General features: G+C 37.7%; 1 protein-coding gene across 1 annotated transcript; it reads left to right on the top strand.

Moving 5' to 3' along the window:
- Nucleotides 1-185: 185 nt before the first annotated feature.
- Nucleotides 186-22,939, top strand: LOC129256318 (uncharacterized). The gene is made up of 19 exons (XM_064095977.1): nucleotides 186-783; nucleotides 1,282-1,444; nucleotides 2,383-2,460; nucleotides 2,788-2,906; nucleotides 3,333-3,500; nucleotides 3,975-4,334; nucleotides 4,707-4,975; nucleotides 9,085-9,251; nucleotides 9,789-9,899; nucleotides 11,615-11,648; nucleotides 11,926-12,379; nucleotides 13,043-13,205; nucleotides 14,514-14,591; nucleotides 15,823-15,941; nucleotides 17,432-17,599; nucleotides 17,853-18,215; nucleotides 18,704-18,972; nucleotides 19,920-20,086; nucleotides 21,945-22,939. The coding sequence occupies exons 1-19, from the start codon at nucleotides 271-273 to the stop codon at nucleotides 22,067-22,069; spliced, it is 3,888 nt and encodes a 1,295-aa protein (XP_063952047.1). The 5' UTR covers nucleotides 186-270; the 3' UTR covers nucleotides 22,070-22,939.
- The last annotated feature ends 2,269 nt before the right edge of the window (nucleotides 22,940-25,208 follow it).

Raw genomic sequence — 25,208 nt, 5'->3', positions numbered from 1 at the left:
ATCGTCTGGTTAAACCACACGAGGCCGTTGATTAGAATAGGACCACAATAAAATAGATATCAATTATAATTACAGCCTGCTTTCTATGTTTAATTTTCATATAAGTCCGTCAGTCCCTGCTCGATATTATGTAATAAGTATTTAATCGGGAACCTTATATCACTATACTTTATGGTGCATACCAGCGTTTGGGTCTCTCCAGTGAGATCATAAAGATCACAGCATTAAGACTAAAACATCGGGCTTCTGGTTGCTTATTTTGAAGCATGCATGTTCAAGCAGTTTGGAAAATATATTAATCAGCCAACATCTGAATGTATTGACAAGTACAGCAAGTTTCCTGAATACCGAAGCAACGTGCATTGTAGAGCATTTTTTGGCGAGGATACCATGGAGTTTCTGATGCGGATTACATGTTCCATGTTGTTTATATCAGGTCTTCTGGTGGGCCAGGGTGAAGCACAAAGACCACAAATCACACTCCCTGGAACTACCACGAGGCTAACAGGGATCTATATCCCCTTCAATGAATCTCAATACCTCAATGTCGACACCAAGATGGAAGCCTTTCTAGGCATCCCGTTTGCCGAACCACCGGTAGGAGAACTTAGATTCAAGAATCCTGTCAAGAAAGGTGACCTAGGTAGGACCTATTTGGCAATAACTGACAGACCACAGTGTCCACAGACATCTCCGCTTGATGATATACCTGGCAACCCAGGTATTGGAAGAGACGTCGATGAAGATTGTTTATATCTTGCTGTTCACACAAGTTCTCCTCGGGTAGGATTTTATAGGTCTTCTTGGCCATAACCAAATCAGTGAATATAGGTCACATTTACAGTGGCCCTTTCCGTGTGATGCCATTATCCTTATATGAACTTATTTCATGTTTCGTCTCTAAAAATGCCTTGCACCTTAAAGTTTAAGAATATGAATTCAAATGGATTTCTTGCTTTCATGCTTCATTTATTGTCGATTAATGTAATCAACCTGATCGGTGTTATAATTTTTCATGACATGAAACAATAATTGTAAAAATGTAAGGTACACGCTCAATTCATTTGTCTCATACTATATTAAAAAAATCAAATAATCATACTTTTTTTGCCCAGTGGGTGCTTGTAAAAACATACTTGATGGTTTTCAAAACTAATTTGGTAGGTTATGGATGTGTGGTTTTTGAATGTGAGATATTTTGCTTTATTTTGATTGATTTGAGTATTGTAATTTTTAGGTAATTCAGGTGGACATTTACCCCTGCCACTCCCTTTTTTGCAGCCTTTTAATGCACCTGTTGTAGTCTGGTTTCACGGCGGTGGATATTCCACAGGTGCCGGTTCTGCTACCCTCTATGAACCCCTTCCAATGATTGCACTCGCTCCCGACATCGTCTTTGTTACCGTCAACTACAGACTAGGCGTATATGGTTTTCTCACAACCGGTAGGTTCTAGATAGGGAAGAGATAAATGAGAAGGAGCAAAAGAAAGTGAAGATTTGCAAATTTGTGTGAGTGCGTGTGTGGTGATTATCATTATCTTTGTTGTTGTCATATTCGGCATATTTATAAAAATGTTACATTACAAATCTAAAAGAGTAATCAGCTTTAGAAAATAGAACTGAATTAACTTCTTAAAATCCAGATAAGGAATTTCAACTTATAACAATATGTGACGACAAACATTTTATTTTCGGTTGTCATACTCACAGAATGATAATATAATTTTTTTAGAAGAATTTTTCAGTATTACCAATATTGCTCATCCCAAGGGGATCTTTCCCATATCACAGCTCAGTCAATTGTTATGAATAAAAAAGAAATCATCATATTCCTGCAAAACACAAAAATCATTATATAAATATCTAACATGTACAGCAAGCAACGATTGGGAAATAAGAAGATATACAAAATATGTGTATGTGTGCGCGCGCGTGTGGGTGTGTCGGTGGTCTGTGTGTGTGAATGAGAGTGGGAGAGGAGGGGAGATAGGGAAAGATTATATGTGATTGACCAATAATTCCAGTGAAAAGGGCAGGGTGAAATCAATAATTCATTTTAGTTCAACTTTATTCAATTCCAATTTTTGATAACATATAACAGCATATTGAAACAAAACATGCAATTCAAAATAAAATAAAGCAATTAGATAATATGTACACACAACTTGGTATATTAAATGAAATAAGGCACAGCTGTTAAAAAGACCATAGAGGTCTTGTCAAGACACCTTCCGTCATGGATTTGTAGTCGAAATTGAGTTGCTGATACGCAGATTTTTTTTTTATTCGAAATTGGGAATGGTGGGTAATTGAGGTAAATCTTTTAAAGCTTAAACACAGTAAAAAAAAAAACATTTTTATCAAATCTCAATTTAACGCAGGTGACAGCGTTTCTCCGGGAAACTATGGAATGTTTGATCAGGTGATGGCTCTAGAATGGGTTCAAGATAATATTGTTGGTAAGTTATCAATTACAATCATCTATAATTAACATCACCCACAAAACATGCAAATATGTTATCGAGTGTGAATTACAGAAATGACTTACGGTATGAAAAAAATTGCTTGATTGAAAAAAATATATAATTCTAATAATCAATGATATTAAACACAATGTACAAACTACTCGTCTTTTTATCACACTTTTTTAGATCCTTGGAAGCATTAATGTATTTCTATGACTGAAACCTCACTTTTGTCAATGGTCCATTTGCCATTCAACTAAAGAAATATCTCCAATGAAGTATAATGTACCTTTCCTTATGATATCTTGTCTAAAATCACAGCATTTGGTGGTAATCCTAGTAGGGTGACGATAATGGGTGAAAGTGCTGGAGCATCCAGCGTTGGACTTCATCTGATGTCACCAATTAGTGTTGGGTTATTTCATCAAGCTATTATGCAGGTCAGTGAGCGACGAGAAATACCACTTGAGTTAATCGTAATTTAAGAGTTTATGATAATTTTTTGTAGAATTTGTATTCAAATTGAAGAAATGACAAACAGGAAGCAAGGTAAGACAAAAATTAGAACCCTTACATAGAAAAGCAACAGCTAAGTGTTGAATTGCATATGCGTCGCTAACAGAACAAGGTATGCCTAACAATTTATGTTTTTTATTTGTTTCAAGAAGAAAACACCTGATTAATCTCGATTATGTCAGGATGTTATAACCAAGTAGCATGAACGCTAAAGCAAGTTTAACTAGAGAGTCCAACTAAACTAGGACACAGTATTTTCTGTATGAAAAGTTTTCAAACTTTAAAGAACTAAATGCTTGTTGTATATGATTGATGTACTTTATCGGACAAGTCCCGCTTTCACATTCCAGAGTGGTAATGCATTGTGTCCTTGGGCGGTCGATACGGACATCGGCCGTCAAGTTGGTTTTACCAGAGAGATTGCAGAGCAAGTCAACTGTACTGACATCGAGAGCGAACTGGTAATCGAGTGTTTGAGAGACGTAGATGAACCTGTTTTGACACAAGCTCAGGCATCCGTAAGAAATAATTATTTTCATTTGGTGGTTAAAAACTGTGGTATTATTGACATTCGAGTATGTATGACAAATGCCCGAGTTCAATCAAACAAATCAAAAACCTTTGTCACGGATTTCTATGTAATATACTTCCTTAAAACAGTCTTAGTATTTTTATGGCAAAACTTTATCGTTCCTTTATTACTTTTACTGTTATATACCTCCGACATGACGACGAAGCTTCTACTTTATAGGACCCATCGGTTTGAATGTTTGATCGCAACAGACGCGATTTAAAATCATATTAATGATGGAGGAACAATAGAAAATGCTGACATGAAGTAGATTTTAGATTAAAGTCTTTATCGAAGTGGTAATCTGGAATTCTCAAATTAATGACTGACTTTATATTTTTTGTATCCTCCCTGTATGCCTAACTGATTCCATATATTTGATTTGGATTATTCATCATTATACTTTATTTTCATCCATCAGCTGACTTTAAAGTATCTTACCAACGAGCTGCTATTCACCCCTGTTGTGGATCAGGTTTTTATCCCCGACCTGCCCGTCGAAATCCTCAAACGTCAGGAATTTCAGAGTGTCCCCATGCTCACTGGGACAAACGAAGACGAAGGAACCCTGATAGCTCTTCGTGCTTACCCTAGTTATGTCTTGAGACAGATTCCTCCAACGGTGACCCGAGAGGACTTCACCGAGCTCTTGCCCGACTACCTCTTTTATTACACACCGATGTTTGCTACAGCTGTAGAGCAGTGGTACCTTGACTGGACACAGGCCGATGATTCTACATCCAATCAAGTCAACGCGTTTATAAACTTAAATACGGATCAGGTACTGGGATATAAGATTAAGCCACATTAGAATTTGTTTGAATTAAACATGATCAAGATGTTTTCATTTTAACTGAAAGTACAGCTTGTTGTTAAATGCAATAGTAAAAAGAAAGGAATGTGTGAATATCATTTGTTGGGGTTGGGGTCCTAAAGTAGCCCAAATAAATTCATTACGCATTGTTTGCTTGTTAAAAAAATTTGTAAAAGATGCGAACAGGAAAAATTTTCAACTAAATTAAGTAAGTAATACTTTGTCCTGACTCACCAAACTTTAGTAGGTGAAGATAGTTATTCATATCATATGCCTATTTTTTAGACATTACCTTGTTTATTCATTTGTCTGTTTATTCATTTATTCATTCAATTCTAGATGTTTGCATGTCCAACGGAAGCAATGTCAAGAGCCATGTTGGAGACAGGAGCCCCTGTCTACCGGTATGAAATGACACATGACCCTACCTCGTCAATATTCATAGGACTACCCGGATGGCTAGGGGCAGGTCACGCTGAAGAATTGCAATACGTGTTCGCTTGGGGACTAAATCAAGATTTACCAGATGTTTTACGGGAGCAGTCCGATAAGGAGAAGTCAATGTCTATTCAATTTATGCGGTATTGGGCCAATTTCATCCGAACTGGGTAAGCCCATCGTCTCACCTGACGGTTTATTTCCAATTCGTCTAATGCCAATGTGTCCAATTGCCAACTCGTCTACTATCATTTGGTCTACCATCAGTTCGTCCACTATCCACATGGTCTTATTGCAAATTCATCCACTCACCATTTTGCCTAATAACCAGTTGGTCCAATAGCCATTTAGTCCATATACCAGTTGGTCTAATTGGACGAAGTGTTAGTTGTGCAAAATGAATTGTAATGAAATGGATATAAGATTAACATTAGATCAACGAAATAGTCATAGACGAAATGATGATTAGACGAAGTGATGATTTGGCCAAATGGTTATTGGACCAAATGGTTGTTAGATAAAATGTTGATGGACGAAATGGCATTATACTAAATGAAAGTAGACCATGTGGTGAGTGGACGAGTTGGCAGTAGGCGAATTGGCAATTTATCTCTCCCGACTTAGACATTGAACGTACCTCGGTGAAACAGAATCTTTAAATAAATACCCAAAGACCTCCCTTGAATATTTAAAATGAATACCCAAAGACCTACCATCAATTTTATTATACCACAATTTTGACCCAGTATGCATGAATTAAGTTTAGCCATGGAAACACCGGGCAAAGAAGTTTGGGTAATGATATTTACTCTTGATGTCTTTGAAGACAAGTGGGTGCATGTGTGGGTGGGATCGTTTTTTTTTTTGGAGAAAGACATAAGGATAATAATGTGGGTAAATGCTAGATCTGAGATTATTATGTTTGGACATGATTTTCCATGGGAGTTAATTTCTTGCAGGAGCAAATGTCATGCAGTATCTACCTACTAAAGAGACACCATCTTACGTAATCCCATATTTGTCTCCTAATGAAATGTCGCAGAATGGGTATTTAATTCGTCTTCTATTTGTATTTTTTCTTTAAATAAAATTTTTGATCATGCTATTCCAGGAGCTTAAGTAATTCTAACCTAAAATGACCCAAGTTCACAGCCCCTTTATATAAATGGGTAAAATGTCTGTCCAAAATTTAAGGATTGATCTTCAACCTAAGGGGGCGCCAAATTGATGTTCGACCTAGGGGGCGCCGAATTATAAATAATAATAATAAGGCAAGTGTTCATTTATATAGCGCTCTTACAATATATCATCGTTTCACAGCGCTTTACGCAATGATGGAAAATAAATTTACAATAACTAATACATGTAAAGATTAAAAAGCAGAGTTTTGAGATGTTTCTTAAATACTTCCAAAGAAGGAGAAAGTCGCATATATCTTGGAAGGTCATTCCAGAGTCTTGGGGCACATGTCTGAAAAGCATTGTCAGCAGCTTAGGTATTTGTCCGTGGGACATGGAGTAGAGTAATGTCTGTACTGGAGCAAAGCCCGAGACGTTCTGAGTGATGTGGGCGGATGAGAGAGTCCATGTAGTGTGAAGTTTCATCATAGAAAATCTTGAAAACAATTGTCATAGTCTTGAAGGCAATACGTTGCTTCACTGGAAGCCAATGCAACTCTCTTAACAGAGGAGTAACATGATCTTTCTTACGAGCTTTGAGAATCAGCTTGGCTGCACGGTTTTGGACCCTCTGAAGACGTTGTATCTGTGACGAGTTGATGCCATACAAGAGTGAATTTGCATAGTCAAGACGTGACAATACAATGGCTCGAACAACATGTTCACATACCTTGGCAGTTATGTAGAATGCGGGTTATGTACGAAAGCTGACAATGAATTAAGGTTGGACATAGGGGCGCCGAATTAATCTTCAACCTAGGGGGGCACCGAATCAATGTTCTACCTAGGAGTGCCGAATTCAAGTTCGATATAGGGGCGCCGAATTTATGTTCGACCTAGGGGGCGCCGAATTGATGTTCGATATAGGGGTGCCGAATTGATGTTCTGCCTAGGGGTGCCGAATTGATGTTCGACCTAGGGGCGTCGAATTGATGTTCTGCCTAGGGGTGCCGAATTGATGTTCGACCTAGGGGTGCCGAATTGATGTTCTGCCTAAGGGTTCCGAATTGATGTTCGACCTAGGGGCGCCGAATTGATGTTCGACCTAGGGGCGCTGAATTGATGTTCTGCCTAGGGGTGCCGAATTGATGTTCGACCTAAGGGCGCCGAACTGAAGTTGGACATAGGGGTGCCGAATTTAAGTTCGATATAGGGGCGCCGAATCTATGTTCGACCTAGGGGGCGCCGAATTGATGTTCGACCTAGGGGTGCCGAAATGATGTTCTGCCTAGGGGTGCCGAACTGATGATCGACCTAGGGGCGCCGAATTGATGTTCAACCTAGGGGCGCCGAATTGAAGTTGGACATAGGGGTGCCGAATTTAAGTTCGATATAGGGGCGCCGAATCTATGTTCGACCTAGGGGGCGCCGAAATGATGTTCGATCTAGGGGTGCCGAAATGATGTTCTGCCTAGGGGTGCCGAATTGATATTCGACCTAGGGGCGGCGAATTGAAGTTGGACATAGAGGTGCCGAATTCAAGTTCGATATAGGGGCGCCGAATTGATGGTCTGCCTAGGGGTGCCGAATTGATGTTCAACCTAAGGGTGCCAAATTCAAGTTCAATATAGGGGCGCCGAATTCATGTTCTGCCTAGAGGTGCCTAATTGATGTTCGATCTAGGGGCGCCGAATTCAAGTTGGACATAGGGGTGCCGAATTCAAGTTCAATATAGGGGTGCCGAATTGATATTCGACCTAGGGGCGGCGAATTGAAGTTGGACATAGGGGTGCCGAAATCAAGTTCGATATAGGGGCTCCGAATATATGTTCGACCTAGGGGCACCGAATTGATGTTCGACCTAGGGGTGCCGAATTGATGTTCTGCCTAGGGGTGCCGAATTGATGTACGACCTAAGGGCGCCGAATTGATGGTCTGCCTAGGGGTGCCGAATTGATGTTCAACCTAAGGGTGCCAAATTCAAGTTCAATATAGGGGCGCCGAATTGATGTTCTGCCTAGAGGTGCCTAATTGATGTTCGATCTAGGGGCGCCGAATTCAAGTTGGACATAGGGGTGCCGAATTCAAGTTCAATATAGGGGTGCCGAATTGATATTCGACCTAGGGGCGGCGAATTGAAGTTGGACATAGGGGTGCCGAATTCAAGTTCGATAAAGGGGCTCCGAATATATGTTCGACTTAGGGGCACCGAGTTGATGTTCGACCTAGGGGTGCCGAATTGATGTTCTGCCTAGGGGTGCCGAATTGTTGTTCGACCTAAGGGCGCCGAATTGATAGTCTGCCTAGGGGTGCCGAATTGATGATCGACCTAGGGGCGCCGAATTGAAGTTGGACATAGGGTTGCCGAATTAATGTTCAACCTAGGGGGGCGCCGAATTGATGTTCTACTTAAGGGTGCCGAATTCCAGTTCGATATAGTGGCGCCGAATTGATGTTTGACCTAGGGGTGCCGAATTGATGTTCTGCCTAGGGGTGCCGAATTGATGTTCGACCTAGGGGTGCCGAATTGATGTTCGACCTTGGGGCGCCGAATTAAAGTTGGACATAGGGGTGCCGAATTTAAGTTCGATATAGGGGCGCCGAATCTATGTTCGACCTAGGGGGACAAATTGATGTTCTGCCTAGGGGTGCCGAATTAATGTTCAACCTAGGGGGGTGCCGAATTGATGTTCTACTTAGGGGTGCCGAATTCCAGTTCGATATAGTGACGCCGAATTGATGTTTGACCTAGGGGGCGCCGTATTGAGTTCGACATAGGGGCGCCGAACTGATGTTCAACCGAGGGGGCGCCAAATTGATGTTCGACCTAGGGGTGCCTAATTGATGTTCGACATAGGGGCGTCGAATTGATATTCAACCTAGGGGGGGGGGGGGGGGCCGAATTGATGTTCGACATAGGGGGCGCCGAATCGATGTTTAACCGAGGGGTGCAGAATTGAAGTTAAAATAAAATATTTTAACATGCATTTACCTATTTTTGCCTGGCGGGGGTGGGGGGAATTTTCTGAAAAGGTCACAAGGGCGCCAAAATGAGATCGGGTCCCGGTGTGCAAAACCCTGGATACGCGACTGTAAGTGTTTTTTTATTATTTGAAATTCATTTATAGTATTTTTGCGTCATTACTTCATTGAATTTTCAGAAATCCAAATGGACAACAACCTTCTGGTGAATATCCTGAATGGCCAAGATACACTTTATCAGAGCAGAAATACAAGAAACTATCACCTAGCATGGAGAACGGTCGCGCTATGAGGATGAACAACTGTACTTTCTGGCTTCATTATGCCCCTGCACTAAACTCGTATGGTGAGTAACTGCTTTATTCAAAGCACATATATATTTTTTTATTTTGAGAGTAGCAAAATATTGTGAAGATTTAACACCATTTGTATAGAGATGATAGATATGATTTTTTAAATTAATTTTTAATTGTTTTACTCAGTGTTAGTGCACATCTGAAGGCAACCATTGTCAATCCCTGTTATCTATTTTCATATGTAATTTCGTATTTTTGTATCTTATCAAAAATATGTGAAATAAATGAATCTGAAACTAGATGATGTTATGCTCTATAGTGCATATATGCTTTATCCATTTGTCATGTTAGTAGTTGTATCAAACTTGATAACTTGGTGCTACAGGACCTACGGTTTTCCCACTCTAATCTTAAGTTAAGTCGTATTCCTGACGATCTCTTAGTTTGGTTTTGTACATTTGTATTATATTTGAAATAGTGGTATGACGAATATTTACATAAACTGTGATGCCTTCTTTCGACAGTGTGTTGATCATTGTTCAAATTATGATTTTTGATTAAAAAAATAATGTACACATAAATTACAGGAGACTTTTCTGGATTATACAAGGAGTGGGAACAGGAGTACACACAGTGGAGAGATGTCCATATGGTCCAATGGACGGATGCGTTTGACGAGTACAAGAGTAACGAACAATGTGGAGACCCTTAAAGGGACCGACGTCTTTTTTTAGTTTACATTGGACACAATAGCGGACCGTGACCCGGAGGAGACAAAGCATTGGGGGGGGGGGGGGGACTGTATTGTTTGTGAACAATGCTGTGCCCCCCCCCCCCATGCTTTGTCTCCTCCGGATCACGGTCCGCCACTGATTGGACATGTTGGGATTTACCTGCAGTAATATGGTAGCTGCGTGGGGTTCAGCCAAATAAGCCGTCCCATCATAGACATTAATATCGAGCAATGTAAAGTGAATAATGCCTTTGCAATACTGACACGAGAAATGGAATACCAGGGGCATCATAACACCTATTGCTCATAAAACGCAATTCTACTTTGGGTGATGACCATCTATACTGGGTTAACTTATGTCAATTTCTGATAATCTTTGAAACTAAAGAAAAAAACGAACCTCGTAATTTTACAGGTAGTACCTCGTAATCGGGGATTCAGATTTTATAATATAACTAAGCATACTTGGAAATGCGTCTAATGGTACATTAATCGTTCATTAAACAAACGTTGATATCATTATCTTCTCTTGTGATATCACTGGATTACTTCGTATATTTGTATTTTATTGAGTGACATTCAAATTTTAAACTATGTTTAAGGCATCAAGAGTTTCAGACCATATCGGAGGTAGAACATATACATCTGTAAACTAATAAAATAATTACAGTACACCAAATGAAGATGATTTCAATGCTTGCTAGGTGGGCGTGTACGGGTGTGTGTGCGTGTGTGCAGGACCGGCTCTTTCATTTACATATCACAATTGCTGTGAACATAATTGCAAAAATCAGTAAAACTTTAAAATACAACTTTATTATATTATATCACATTTTTTCTTCGTTTTTTCTTAACTATTTATTGTAATCAATTTGTTATCAAGAGTTCACTTTAACTTTAAGAATTTTGGAATATAAGTAGGTCGAGGTCTGTCACAGACTTGTAAGAAGTATTTTATCGAGGCTCTTTTGTATAAGACAATGATTCACCCCCATTTTGACTATTGTAACACCATGTGGATGAAACATGATTCAACTTATCTGAAACGGCTTCAAATCCTCCAGAACAGAGCATTGAGGATAATTCTATAGGTGGATTGTCGCTACAGTAGAACACTTCTTTATCAGACTGTTTCTGTTGACTGCTTAAATGTAAAGTTAAAGAAAGACCTCGTCACTTTGATATTCAAATTATTAAATAATCTGCTTCCCAATGTACTAGACTCAAAACTTATAATTAAAGACACGCACCACTCACTTAGAAATATCGAACAGTATATTCATCTTCCAAAACCCCACACCAATTATTTGAAAAATAGCTCTTTATATCTTGCCATTCATTTATTCAATAACCTCCCCCAATCTGTAAGAACACAAACAAATCTACCGGCTTTTAAAAAATGCATCCAAAATATCTTTCCTATTAGTTTTCCGTAATTGTTGCTGACTGAGATTCTGACCATTGTATTGTTTTCATTTTTTATCATGTATATTGATTGTACTTTTGTTTATATTTTAAATGTGTATATATTTATATATTTTTTGTTGCTTTTTTAGTTCTTATTCTCTTATATCAAATCTTTATTTTTATCATGTAATTTATGTCTGTTCAAATGTTTGTATTTATTTTTTGTTCATGATTTATAATTTATTTTTTATGTTTTTCAACTTTTATGTACAGACTTGTTGAAAAACAGCCTCGCGGCTGAAAGCAGGTTTTTTTTATCCCGTATTTAAATGAATAAAACATACATACAAGGGACCAACGGGAAACCAAAAACAAGACATAATCTGATAATATTGTTGAACCTTACTCCGTGGTTGAACATTGGTCCTCACTTGACCTGAGTTATCAGACTATCAACAATTAAGATTCGCTGAAGATATTTTTTAGGGGGGCTGCTGGTTTCGACAGTAATCAAACTTTGTTCATCTGATGAGGGACTATTAAGCTACTAAGCGGGAATATTCTATTAAAAAGTAATAATAAAGGAAGTTTACGGTGTTCGAAATTTCTCTCGAGTCATCACAAATCAGTCATAACCTGATAAAAGAGATGCATTTAGGGTATCATGCTGCAGTTGCGTTGCTTGTCGCGGTCGTTGGTGAACTGGTAGGGCAGTGTGACGCACAAGAAGGGCCCCAGGTCGTACTCCCTGGAACCAACAAAATGCTGACAGGGATCTACCTATCCTTCAATGAATCTCAATACCTCAATGTCGATACCAGGATGGAAGCCTTTCTGGGCATCCCGTTTGCTGAACCACCAGTAGGAGAACTTAGATTCAAGAATCCTATCAAGAAGAGTGACCTACCAAGTACTTACCCCGCTACACATGACCGATCTATGTGTCCGCAGATCAGTCCCGTTGATGATATATCTCTTGTAGGAAGAGATTTTGATGAGGATTGTCTATATCTCAGTGTACACACTTCGTCTCCAAGGGTAAGATGATAATAGAATATGTTTGGATTCAATGATATCATATGAAATAAAATCATTTGACAGAAAGAAACTGACTATCAGATAGATAGAACACTCTGATGAGACACGTTTAATTTTCCATCTTTTTCATTTTTGTTATCGTCAGGAACTGAAGTCCAACTGGCATAAATTGTTTAAAATAGGAGCTATCGCATAAACTATATTAGCAAGATTACAGAATACCAAGGATAATTAGATTCAAATAATCACTTAAAAAGTGCACGATTCGATCGAATCACATATATGCAAAGGAAACGAAACGAGATTTGTTTAAAGTAAGCAACTGAGAAGTGGACTGAATAAAAAAAAACGAAATTTATAAAACTATGCTTATTTTATTAAGTTTTTCTTAATGGTGGCAGCCCTATAATGAAATAAAAATAAGTGTTCTGCAATTGTTACAATCTCCAGTATTCTCTTTACAATTTGATTAGAATACTGTCTTATCTTATAAATCATGTCCTGTCTATCCTCGACACATAATATATATATTTCGCTCTTATTGCCTTGTTTGATAAGTTACATGACAAGACAAAGATAACTTTCTGTTATACCAAAACATAAAATCATTCAGAAGTTAAAATGTTACGTAAAATACGTGTCGTCCTAAATTTCTGGAAACAGCCTAATAACGTGTCTGTTGTGGTCTGGTTACACGGTGGTGGATATTCGATAGGTGCAGGATCAGACACTGTCTATGAACCCCTCTCTCTCATCGCTTTCGCTCCCGACGTCGTCTTCGTCGGGGTCAATTACCGTCTCGGTGTTTATGGATTCATGACATCAGGTAAGACAACTCTCATTATTGATAAATGTACGAGAAAAGTACCACTTTATTAGGGATAACAGAGAGAAGTGAAAGAGGAAGAGTTACGCCTATAGTGGCCTTTATATCTGACATTTATTTTTCTATTAAAGATGTGTTTTTTATGTGCAAGTGGTCATCGATAATTATATTTTGTAATGATATATCGTATTACGTAATGTATATTTAGGTGGTTAAGTGGTAGATTCAATCACGAAAAATGTTTTCCTTACTATCTGAGTAATGGTATGCCTACATAAGGAAAAGGCTTATCCAGTGGGGCCAAAGGGATGCGACCCAGCTATTGGGGGGGGGGGGGAGCGGCGGGGAGGAAGGAGAAGAGAAAAGAAAGAAAAGATATAAAGAGGAGGAAGAAAAGTGAATGAAACAAGTGGAGGTGAATTGGAAAATATAAAAGTTCAGGTCATATAAAACCAAACATTTCGCTTGCGCTTTGCGCTTGCATTGACTTGAGTGAAATAATAATTTGCTTAAGAGAAAGGGGCTTAAAATATCATGTTTTCAAGTTAATATGCATAAAGTATTCTGCTCGCGAATCGAGTTTTCACCGTTTCAGCGAGATACGCATGTTCATGCATTTACAAAAGGTATTTAGAATGTCCCGTTTCGGGGTCTAAATCGCAAAAAATTCAGCTAGCGCTTCGTACTCGCATCATTATAGTAGCATCCATATCCTCTTTATAATCTTAAACAGAACTCAACATGTTCCCTTTCGAGTCAGTTTATCAAAAATTTCAGCTTGCGTTAATGTACATAAAATGTCAAGTTTTCAGATCGATAGGGCTATATATTATATATTTTCAGCTCGCACCATTTGTTTAGAAAAATACCAATTATTTTCAAGATTTAAAAAAAAATGAAAATAATTGCCCGTTGTATGTCTATATCTAAAGACAAAATTAACCCGCTCTTCACACGTTTTTATATATTTTTTTATTGAGATATATTAATTCTTTATTGAAAACGTGCTGAAACTGTTCAGTTTTGCAGGTCGGAATAAAAAAAATTGTCAGCTCGTGCTTCGCGCTCTCATCGTTTGTTTAGTTAAATACCCATCCGGTCAGTTCAAAAGGTTCGTAGAATTTCAAGTTTTCAGGTCGGAATATCATTTTTAAACTCGCGCTCCGCTCGAATTATTTAATTGATGAGATAGAAGGATATGGATACAGTTAAAAAGAGGAGAAGGAGATACAATTTAAATATGTCTTTCACTGGTTTTATTTTTTCAAAAGGATTATTAATTGCCCATTTGGAATGTTCTATCAAAAGGTGACAGTGTAGCCCCTGGTAACTACGGCATGTATGATCAGTTAATGGCTCTACAGTGGGTGCATGACAACATTGCTGGTAAGAATATTTCTTTCAATCGTTCATTTATCTATCTATTCATTTATTCAAATTTATTTCGTCAATGTTCTGAATGGTTCAAAAGTTTGTAAGGTAAAGCTAGGGTTACACTGGTACCGAATTAGCTACGAATTCATCCGAATACACCTATTCGGGAGGTTTCGGGAGTATTGTATTCTCTGCGAATGCGAGAAAATTCGGGAGGGGTTTGGGAACATTCAAATCCACCGAAACTATCTGAATCAGGCTGTATTCGGAAAGAATCTGTCCGAATTTATTCGTGAGAATTCGGTTTTGGTGTAACCTTAGCTTGATATACTATTAAAAAGATTATCAATACAATGTAGGCCTACTTGTTAAAAACAGAGGTATGGCGAAAGACGTAAGGGTTTGAAGCATTGGCAGACATTTATACATCAGGTTATATTACAAACAATGAAATAAAGAGCAGTTTGTACATATGCACATAAGTCATTTTAAATAAATAAAAACTACCATAAAAACAACTAAAACAAATTGTATACTATAATTGACCTATGCAATATATATATATGTCATAAACATTTCTGCAGGGCCGCACAACGGTTTTGAAGGGGGGGGGGGCCGACCATGCAAAAAATCATAATCAGATGGTCATTTTTACGCTTTTGTACACGGTTTTGAAAAAATTCCCCGCAGCCCCCCCCCCCCCCATCGTTTTCGCGGCCCCTATTAGTTCTGGGAAGAAAATATAATAAAAACAACAACCAAACCAGGTATCATTATAAGTATCGTGCAAACCAAACAATCATTTTTTAGCCACCATCTTATCATTTAGCAGATGAAATTAGTCATAATACCACTTTAATGCTTTTATGACTGTTAAAATTAATAAATCTATTTATTATAAGTGTCACTTACTTGAAGATACAATTTGGAGGTATACTTTAATTCTGAATGTATTAAAGCGCAATATTATCGAAAATAGTTATGTTATCAAATTTCGGTTTACATATGCGATATATCTATTAATGATTAAGAAAGTCACAAGTGCTGTGCTTATTTCTACTTGACTTCAAGTTGAAATGTGATATCAACCGTCTTAGGTTTATAGCGTCATAAATATAATGTTATCACTTTAAAGATTTTTATGAAGTGCTCGATATACCGGTACTCAAATGTTTTCACGTACAGACGTGTACCTTAAATTGATAAATCATGTACGCACTTGGTTATTTTTAATTTCTTCGAGCGTTCGGTGGGGATCCAGATAGGGTGACGATTATGGGGGAGAGTGCTGGAGCTGGTAGCGTTGGACTTCACCTTTTATCTCCGTTAAGTGAGGGGCTCTTCCATCAAGCCATTATGGAGGTGAGTAAGTGAACCCCCCCCAAAAAAAAAAAAAAAAAAAAAAGGTAGAATATGCATTATTGGAATGTCCCCTTTTCTCTGCATTTCAGAAAAAAGACTTATAAACTTTAATGTTTAATAACTTTAAAAATATTCAAAAATATAAAAATAACAAATAAAAAACACTTCATACGACAATTCAGTTCGTATTTTATTTTTATTTTTTATAGAAGTTTCAGATCTCACAAAAGCATACAAAATATCTTGAACCTAATTAGGGCCATGGGAACGGTTTTTAACATGGGGTGCTGGATTAAATTGACAAGCAAAAAAAAAAAAAAAAAAACGCACACACACAACACAACAAAATGAAAGTGATTTTGGTTACATTTTGAGTATTAAGCATATCTAACAGATTTCCATGAATTCCCGGGGTGTTGCCTATGGCCCGTATTCTGAAGTCGGGTTTAACTTAAACTCAGGTTTAAAGTTGTGGTTTAAGTATGGGAAGCCAAAAGTATCAAATTTTTTAATTAAGTTGTATGTTTCTTATGTTTACTGTGCTCTTTCCTGATTCATCGATGGTGAAGACAATCATCTATTTATACTTCCTACACAATTATGATTAATTTGAGAGCCGATTGAGCTGAAGTATGATATCTCTACTGTTAGAATTATGTAAAAATTGGCTGTCCATACTTAAACCACAACTTTAAACCTGAGTTTAAGTTAAACCCGACTTCAGAATACGGGCCTATATGATGAATAATACACGCAGCATCCCCAGGTAAATATTGGGGGCTTCGGTACCCCCCGCTTCACAGGGCCTTGAAACTATGAACCATGAAAGACATGCTTAATTGTTTAATGTTATATTAATTTTAAATAAAATTACCAGATAAAGTACAAATATTCCTATGGTTTAAGGCACATATTGATCAAAATAACACAAACCTCTTAAGATTGACACATATTCATTTTCAAATAAAATTCTCAGACATTCTAATACAATTCTAATGGTTATGACATCTTAAATTTTCAGAAGATGCACTGATAGCCATTTTCTTAGTTGTTTGTTTGTACCTTAAGTTATTGCGTACTTTAATTTATATTTCAATCAAAATGAATTTCACTTTGCATTTCTTTGTTTTGATAGACGGAGGCTTCTAACGAAATGGAGAAAAATAAAAGAATTGAAAGGGATAAGGATAACATTTGAAATTATTGTTCATAGTCTGTTAGGAAAATTATATTTTCATTTAGAAGGGTCAAGTTTTGTGTCTTTTTTTTCTTACTTCGTTGACTCGCTATTCAGGAATTGACCCCGTAGGCCTTATTAATTCCTCTCAAACTTTCCTTGTAGTGAAAACGTTCATGATTATCGTTGTGCATGACGAGATTCACCTCTTGTGAGAGATTATTTTGCTAATTGCTTGAAGTTTTTTTTTTGTATTAGTGGTACTTGCCACGCTTTTCACCGTGCACGACAATCGTGATTTTTTTTTTCACAGAGTGGCAATGCTCTCTGTCCTTGGGCAGTTGATACGAATATAGAGCGACAGGTTGGGTTCACCCGTGAAATAGCAACCATAGTGAACTGTACGGAGGAGGATTCTGAAGCCATGATGACATGTCTTAGAGGAGTTGAAGAGAAAGATCTGACAAGGGCACAGATAATGGCAAGTTTTTTTTTTCGTAAAACTGTATCCCTGAATGTATTCACTGAACATTACCTATATGGTATTACCGATAAAAGTTGTCCGAGAACTCAAATTCTTTGATCACTGATCTAAATTAGTTATCAATGAAGAAGTTGCGACATGAATCATATGATTCAATAAAACTGTTTTGTGAAGTATTCATGAGGTGGACAGATTAAAAAAAACGTATCTAATGAACGATGTTATGATCAACATATCTTTAACTTAACAGATGACAGCACAGTATCTAACAAACGCGGAACTGTTGTATGCACCCGTTGTAGATGGTGCTTTCCTACCGGACATCCCGATGGAGATCGTTAGGAGACGTGAGTTCAGCAAGGTTCCAACTTTGATCGGTACGAACGAAGATGAAGGAACTTTAATAGCGCTTAAAGTTTACCCATCATATGTAGCAAGACAAAGACCACCAAAAATGTCTCTAAGTGAATTCAAGGAGCTCATACCAATTTATCTTTTCTACAACTCGCCGATGCTGGCTTTAGCAGTGGAACAATGGTACGTTGACTGGACAAAGGCAGATGACCCGTCAGAAAGCCATCTCAGCTCATTTGTCAATTGGAACACAGATCAGGTGAAAACTTACAACAAAATATCATTTTTCATCTGGAGGGGCATATATATATTTGTTCCATATTTTTGTTCACCTTTAAACTGAAATTTGTAGACCAACACATTTTTATTCTTCACAAAACATATCATTTTGTACATCATGACTGTTTTAGATAGATTAGTTAGCGGTTACGCCCCATTGTTGATATTGATTAGGGCGATTTTTTAGATTTTGGACTTGTTAGTGTTAGAGGGCCTCTGCTATCTGAAACCTAAACTTTCTCTTGGACTCCATGGCTTTATTCCCTATGAGAACATCCACCGATAGACTTTGAAGAAACCCCATCACGTTAGTTAGCTAGAATGTTGAGGGACTCCAAACGTATAAGGGGTGAGTAATGACATTCGACACTATATTTCAAAGATTGTAGCTTTGCAAAGATCTGTTGTTATGTTTGGTTCGTAATTAATGATATTATGACATATTAACGTTGACTTAATATCTTTCAGACATTCGCTTGTCCAACTGAAGCTATGGCTCGAGCGATGGAAGATACTGGAGTACCGGTGTACCGTTACGAGATGACGCATGATCCATCCCAGTCTATATTTGCTGGGATACCAGGGTGGCTCGGTGCCGGCCATGCCGAGGAACTGCAATTCGTCTTTGGCTGGGCATTCAGCCCAAATCTTTCTAATATAGTAAGGGGACAGACTGAAGAGGAAAAGGAGATGACCGTACAGTTTATGCGCTACTGGACCAATTTTGTTAGAACCGGGTGAGTTTAAAGATAACGAAACACGACATTTACGAGGGCGCCATTGAGAATAATCATCAAAAGACTGGGGAAGCGGGCTACCATGCCCCCCCCCCCCGACGTTTCGCGCATTTTTTGTTTTGTTTGGGAATGTACATTAAGTCTCACTCAATTTTTTGACCAAATTCGCCACATACAAGCACAATGAAAAACAAAGGATGAAAAATATAAAAAAAATCTCAAAATGTAAAATGTTGTATACGCAATTAATGTTTTCTATAAATGTATTTGAATTTTTTTATTCATAATAATTATCTTTTCCACTGGCTTGTAGTTCTTTATACATAATGTGTGTGTCAAATTTTGGCGCGATGGGGCGGACGGCAACATAAAACAGAAGGGGGCATCATGCTCCCCTCTGGAGTCCTCAATACATCAAAATAGCCCATTCCTTTAAGGGTTAAGGGACTATATAGGAAAAGAGTATTGTGGAATCAGTCGTCTTTCAGAGAGACACGTTCTACTACCTCACCGATCCATGTTTGTGATATATGATTGCCCCTAGATGGAGGACAACACTGTTTCAATCACAAGCGATTCACATTCTTTGGTTGGCAATAGCAATTTATTCGGTTTAAATTAGTTTGTTGGACTTCTTTACGAGCAGAACAGAACCCTTGCTTCTTATACTGATGTAAATTTTCATTCTAATTGTTTTCTAATTTTACTCCTGAATGCCTTATAAATATCAATAACGAATGATTTCTAAATATAAAATCACTTCTAAGTAAACCATAATCAATTCTGGGTCAATTCCCATCTACTTTAAAGCCTAAATCATCCATAATTATGCCAAAAAGCATTCATGGATGCTTCATCAATAAAGTATCATTCTACACACATAAATTGGCAGTGATTTATATTAGTATTCATTCTATCCACGATCCTTGATTTTTTTTTTACAACAGTGATCCAAACACACCGGATTCAGATGAAAATTATCCCGAATGGCCCCGGTTTACCGTACCAGAGCTAGAATACAAGAAATTATCATTAACCATGGAAAACGACCGAGCGATGAGAATGGATACTTGTTCGTTTTGGCTTAACCACGCTCCTAGTCTCTATAATTATGGTATGTATGATAATAAATTATTTATTTCATGAGATCAAAATAGCTGAACTAGGAAGGAGCCATTAAAGTCATATGTGAAGTAGTCTTCAAGAGGGGTGTCATTGTCGATGGTAATAATGTCTGATTTACAAGAAAGTGCGTTGTGTGAGTAAAAATCGATTTTTAATGCCAAGGATTGAAGTAAAGGCCATCGCACACCACACGATTGGTATGCGACCCGATTTTGGAAGCGTAGTATTTTTAAAGCGTAGTAGAATTTGATGCTGATATTGAAAAAAAAAAGAATATCTTTCTGTATAAAGCTAGAGTTACACCAAATCCGAATTCTTTCGAATATGGCCTGATTCGGATGGATTCGATTGTTTCGGAACCTATTCGTCTCTAATTCGGGGAGTTCCCGGAATAGAGACGAATGGGTCGTGAATAGATCCCGATTCAACGCAGAATCGCCAAGAATCGACCCAAATCACTTTTGGTCATTCCGTATAAAGCCTGAAGCCACCCGAATAGTGGCAAGAATCGATCCAAATGTGACCCGATTGCTCCGATTACAGCCGATTGATGAACCGAATGCTGACCCCGAATCGGAACGAATATGGCTTAATGCGCCGAGCTCGGACCGTTACGCGCCGAACAATACGAATAGGTCTGAATCTGCCCTGAATCTGCCCAGAATCTGCCCGAGTGCCTTCCCTAATCCAACCGAATGAAATCCGAACACATCCCAAATGTGGCCCTAACGAAATTTGTTGTGGTCACATTCGGGAGTATTTTGGAGGGTATTCGGCTGGTTTTGAACATTTCAAAACGAGCCGAATTTCCCGCATTCGCGGAGGGTGAACAGAATACTCCCGAAACCACCACAATACGAGTATTCTGATGGATTCGCAGCTGATTCGGTTCCGGTGTAATTACCCTAGCTTAATGTTCTAAATCATCTAAATAATCGTACGGATGGCTACGATTTCAAACTAATTTAGCCTTTACTCCAAAACATATAGGCTTGCAGCCATCCAGAATTGTTATATTGGTATTCTTTCAATTAATTTGAACCTCAAATAAAATATACTTTATATTCAGATTTTTAGAAAATGAGCGAAATGCAATTTGTTCCAAAATGGGCTCGTGGACGAGTCGTAAGGTGTGCGGTGGGCGATACCATGCTGGATCAATGTGTACCATGAATTATAAAAATGTGAGCTAGCGAAGAGAAAGAGAAAAACTGCGTTATGACCATATACAGTAAAAACGCTGTTTAAGATTTTATACAACGCTGTTTACTATATGAACCTTACAGTATTTGTTTAACCGTTTAAACAATCATATTTAATTTATTGAAGATTAGATATTGAAAATTAAACTTTGTTGCTTAAGATTTAAACACTTTTTTAAACTGTTTAAACAATTACTGTAAGGTTCATATAGTAAACAGCGTTGTATATTTTTTTTTTACTGTGTACGCTCTTTGACTCTTGTCATATTTTCTATATTTTAGTTTGATATTTCGATAGTCAAAATGACTAGAAAATATTTGCACCAAACTTATGACCCTGATTGCCTCAGGTTAAGCATGCTAAGAGTGAATGAAGCAAAATGCAGGTAATAATATTTCAAAGTCCCATGTTATCATAGATTTGTATGATTCTTAATCAGGCTCCTCTTTTCTCAAATGTAATTTGAATCGATCTTTCTAGTGTAAGCGTATATATCCAGATGAATAATTGAAAATATGGGTTATCAAAATTGAACAACTTTCTTATCTCTTTATCCTTCTCCTTTAGTGGCATATGGTGCTCTTGATCCCAGCTAATTATGACAGTATGGTCATTAGTCTTGTGTGTTTATGATTGTAATGCAGGAAACTCTGATGATCTGTATGACGAATGGAGACAAGAGTATGCAGAATGGAAGAATGTGCATATGCCAGAGTGGTCAGAAGAATTTGAAAACTACAAGGAAAACTCAGACTGCAATTCTCCTTAAACTATAGGGTTACACCAAACCGAATTCTCCCGAATAAATTCGGACCGATTCTGCCCGAATGCGACCTGATTTGGATGGTTTCGGTGGATTCGAACGTTCCCGAATCCCTCCCGAGTTTTCTCGCACTCGCGGAGGGAGAACAGAATATTCACGAAACCACCCGAGTAAGGTGTATTCGGATGAATTCGCAGCTGGTTCAATTTCGGTGTAACCCTAGCGTTAAATATGACTATCGAGAGTGAGAATTAGACAAACGAAGAGGAGAAAATTAATCATGATTCCTGATGTTTTGTGATTCTGAAGATTCTGAAAGGAATTATGGGAGGAAAACCAGCTACCGATATTTACCAATATTTTCCCTTTTCAAGCATCGAAAGATTAGTTGCGATGCACTTATTTTCAGATGAGGGTGGAGGGGCTCAAAGTATATTTTCTTCCATTTCAAGTTTTCCCTTCTGCGGACGTATGGGAGGGGGGGTAGGAAGGCTAAGAAAACAAAGGGTATCATGATCAACGATGAGTTGGGGTCTTCTGTCTAAACTAAGTTGATTTGTTTCACGATGAAAAGGAAAGCAGATGAAGGAAATTAAGGGCGATAAGTCTAACTCTGGTCACAGATTTAAACTAAAACACCCAATTAAAGAATATCTTTCATTTAAATGAATAACTAGTCTTCTACTCATGTCAAATTATGTCCGTTAATAGATCGATATCATAATTTACAAACTTGCCAGATCTTCACTTTATTGTAAACTCTTTATTGCTTGTATATACAGTAGATTATATAGATTATATATAGATTTTAGATGTATACTCAATATTGCAGTTCTTGCTGTAGAAATGTTATAAATGCTTCATCTTAATTCTATGAGATCTTGTTTTTGCCCGTTGCCTCATTTCGGTAAGTTCTGTTTAAAAGAAGCTCTGCAGCTTTCCTTTTTCATGCAGGATATGCAAACTTCATCAAAAGTTTAAGAACTAGCTTGAATTTATCAATGTTGCTGATGATTCTCATTATAGTGTTGAGTCGACATAAGATAAGTTGTTGGAAAAAAAAAGGATTTGACTTTTGTCCGGGCAGATTTTGGCATAATTCAACGAGAGTATGTCATGTTAGACGGTCTGTTGGGTAGTATGCGGATTGAACAACCGGGTTTGTTTGGTAAGGTTTCATTTCTTGATACATTCCTAATTTATTTATTTATTTCGTTTTGTTTACCCAGGGTAACCCCATCAGTGGACTGTGCACTGTTTTTCTTGGGGGCCCTGCATACAAGTAGCAAATACATATACATATAATAAATACAAACAATAAGAAAGTATTAAACAAGGAAGAAAATTATGTTCAAAGAAACAAGCAACCTGCAGGACATACACACAGACATACTGAAATACATGTGTGTATGTAGAACAAAAGTCAACATATTGTGCATATGCAAATCCATATAAGTATGTAATCCCTATGATCATATGTTTATTGACTAATTTTGTGTTTACTTGATTGCTCGTCCCTGGAACCAGCCAGATAGGGGTATTTATTTTTAATTTAGTAATTTCTGTCTCTCCAATAACATGTAGCGAAGGATTGCCTCGAAACTGCACTACGGGTACCACTATCCAGCTGATTCCAAAGAATGGCAGCACTATGAGAAAAGGCCTTTTTTCCAGCCTGCGTGCGTACAAGCGGTACCACTACACCATTGTGAACCGAGTTTCTAGTTCTGTACGAGTGAACATTACTAGATCTTACTACGAGTTCAGAGAGATATATTGGCGCTTCCCCGTTAAGGATGGTGTGAATTGTTTTACATTTATGGTATTTCCACCTTTCTTCAATCGAAACCCATGTGAGTCTATGGAGCACCTGTTCAATAGGTGTAGAAAAATTAACTTTTATAATTAGACGTGCCATTTTCTTATGCTGTCTAATTAAGCCATCCTTAAGATACTGTGCACACATGCTCCAAGAATTACTACAGTAATCAAAGTACGGTAATATAAGTGAATTAGCTAAGACTTTTGAACTGTCAATCGTGAGGTATTTTCTGAGCCTACTGAGGAGAGCTATCCGTGAGCCAATCTTCTTCATTGATTCTTCTACATTCTTTTGCCAGGTCATGGTATCATCCATCCATACACCTAGATATTTATAATTATTGACTCTTTCAAGCACATGGTTTTTAACAACTAGGTTAATATCATCACAGGTTGGAAGTTTCCTGGGGATCCAAAAATCATGTATTGCGTTTTAGATAAATTTAGCCTCAGATGGTTTTGTGTCAGCCATTTATTCACAAGTTCAAGCTCTTTGTTTAATACTAATTCAATATCATTGATATTGTCAGCACTATAATACAGTATAGTGTCATCAGCATACATCATAATGTGACACTTATCTAGAATGCAGGGTAAATCATTCACCATAACTGAAAACAACAGAGGTCCTATAATCGAACCTTGCGGAACACCTGTCTTGACATTAGTAATGTCAGACAAGGTTCCTTTGACAAATGTACGTTGGGTTCTTCCAGATAAGTATGATTGAATCCAGGTAAGCTCTCTGCCTTTAACACCATAGAAGGGAAGTTTCTTTAGCAACAATTCATGACTGACAGAATCAAAGGCCTTTTTTAGGTCAAGATACACGACATCTGTTAGACGGCCATGGTCTATTTGCTTCAGAAGATAATCAGAAAAATAGGTAAGTACAGTATTCGTTGAATGGTTTTTCCTAAAACCAGATTGCTGTTTTACAAACAGATCATTATCACTAAAATGGGCATGGAGTTGATCATGAACCACTCTTTCAAGAACCTTCATTATGCTGGGAATAATAGATTAATAGATAATAATATATAATTTGTGGCCTATAAACATACCACTCCCAGCGGATGATTAACCACTATAATTTACCTTCATGGTCATCCCCGCTTATAGAACCAGGAACTGGGTTCTGTTTGTTTTAAAAATTGAATAAAACTAGTACTAGCTTTTAAAAATTATACCGAAGTCTTGGTATCTTTGCCAATAACAAATCTATTACAGAATTAGCACATGTGTTATTGATTACAAGTTGTGCATGATGAAAGGATTACGAAAATGTATTTCTTCTATAATAAGGTGAAACAATAATGTGACG

Source organism: Lytechinus pictus, chromosome 3 (genome assembly GCF_037042905.1).
Source record: "Lytechinus pictus isolate F3 Inbred chromosome 3, Lp3.0, whole genome shotgun sequence".
Taxonomy (NCBI): Eukaryota; Metazoa; Echinodermata; class Echinoidea; order Temnopleuroida; family Toxopneustidae; genus Lytechinus; species Lytechinus pictus.
This window is presented reverse-complemented; position numbering and strand designations above follow the sequence as displayed.

Coding starts and splice junctions, on each gene's coding strand:
- LOC129256318 (XM_064095977.1), top strand. CDS start 271: ATGTTCAAGCAGTTTGGAAAATATATTAATCAGCCAACATCTGAATGT. Junction 1,445..2,382: donor ATATGGTTTTCTCACAACCG/GTAGGTTCTAGA, acceptor AATTTAACGCAG/GTGACAGCGTTTCTCCGGGA. Junction 9,252..9,788: donor CCCTGCACTAAACTCGTATG/GTGAGTAACTGC, acceptor CATAAATTACAG/GAGACTTTTCTGGATTATAC.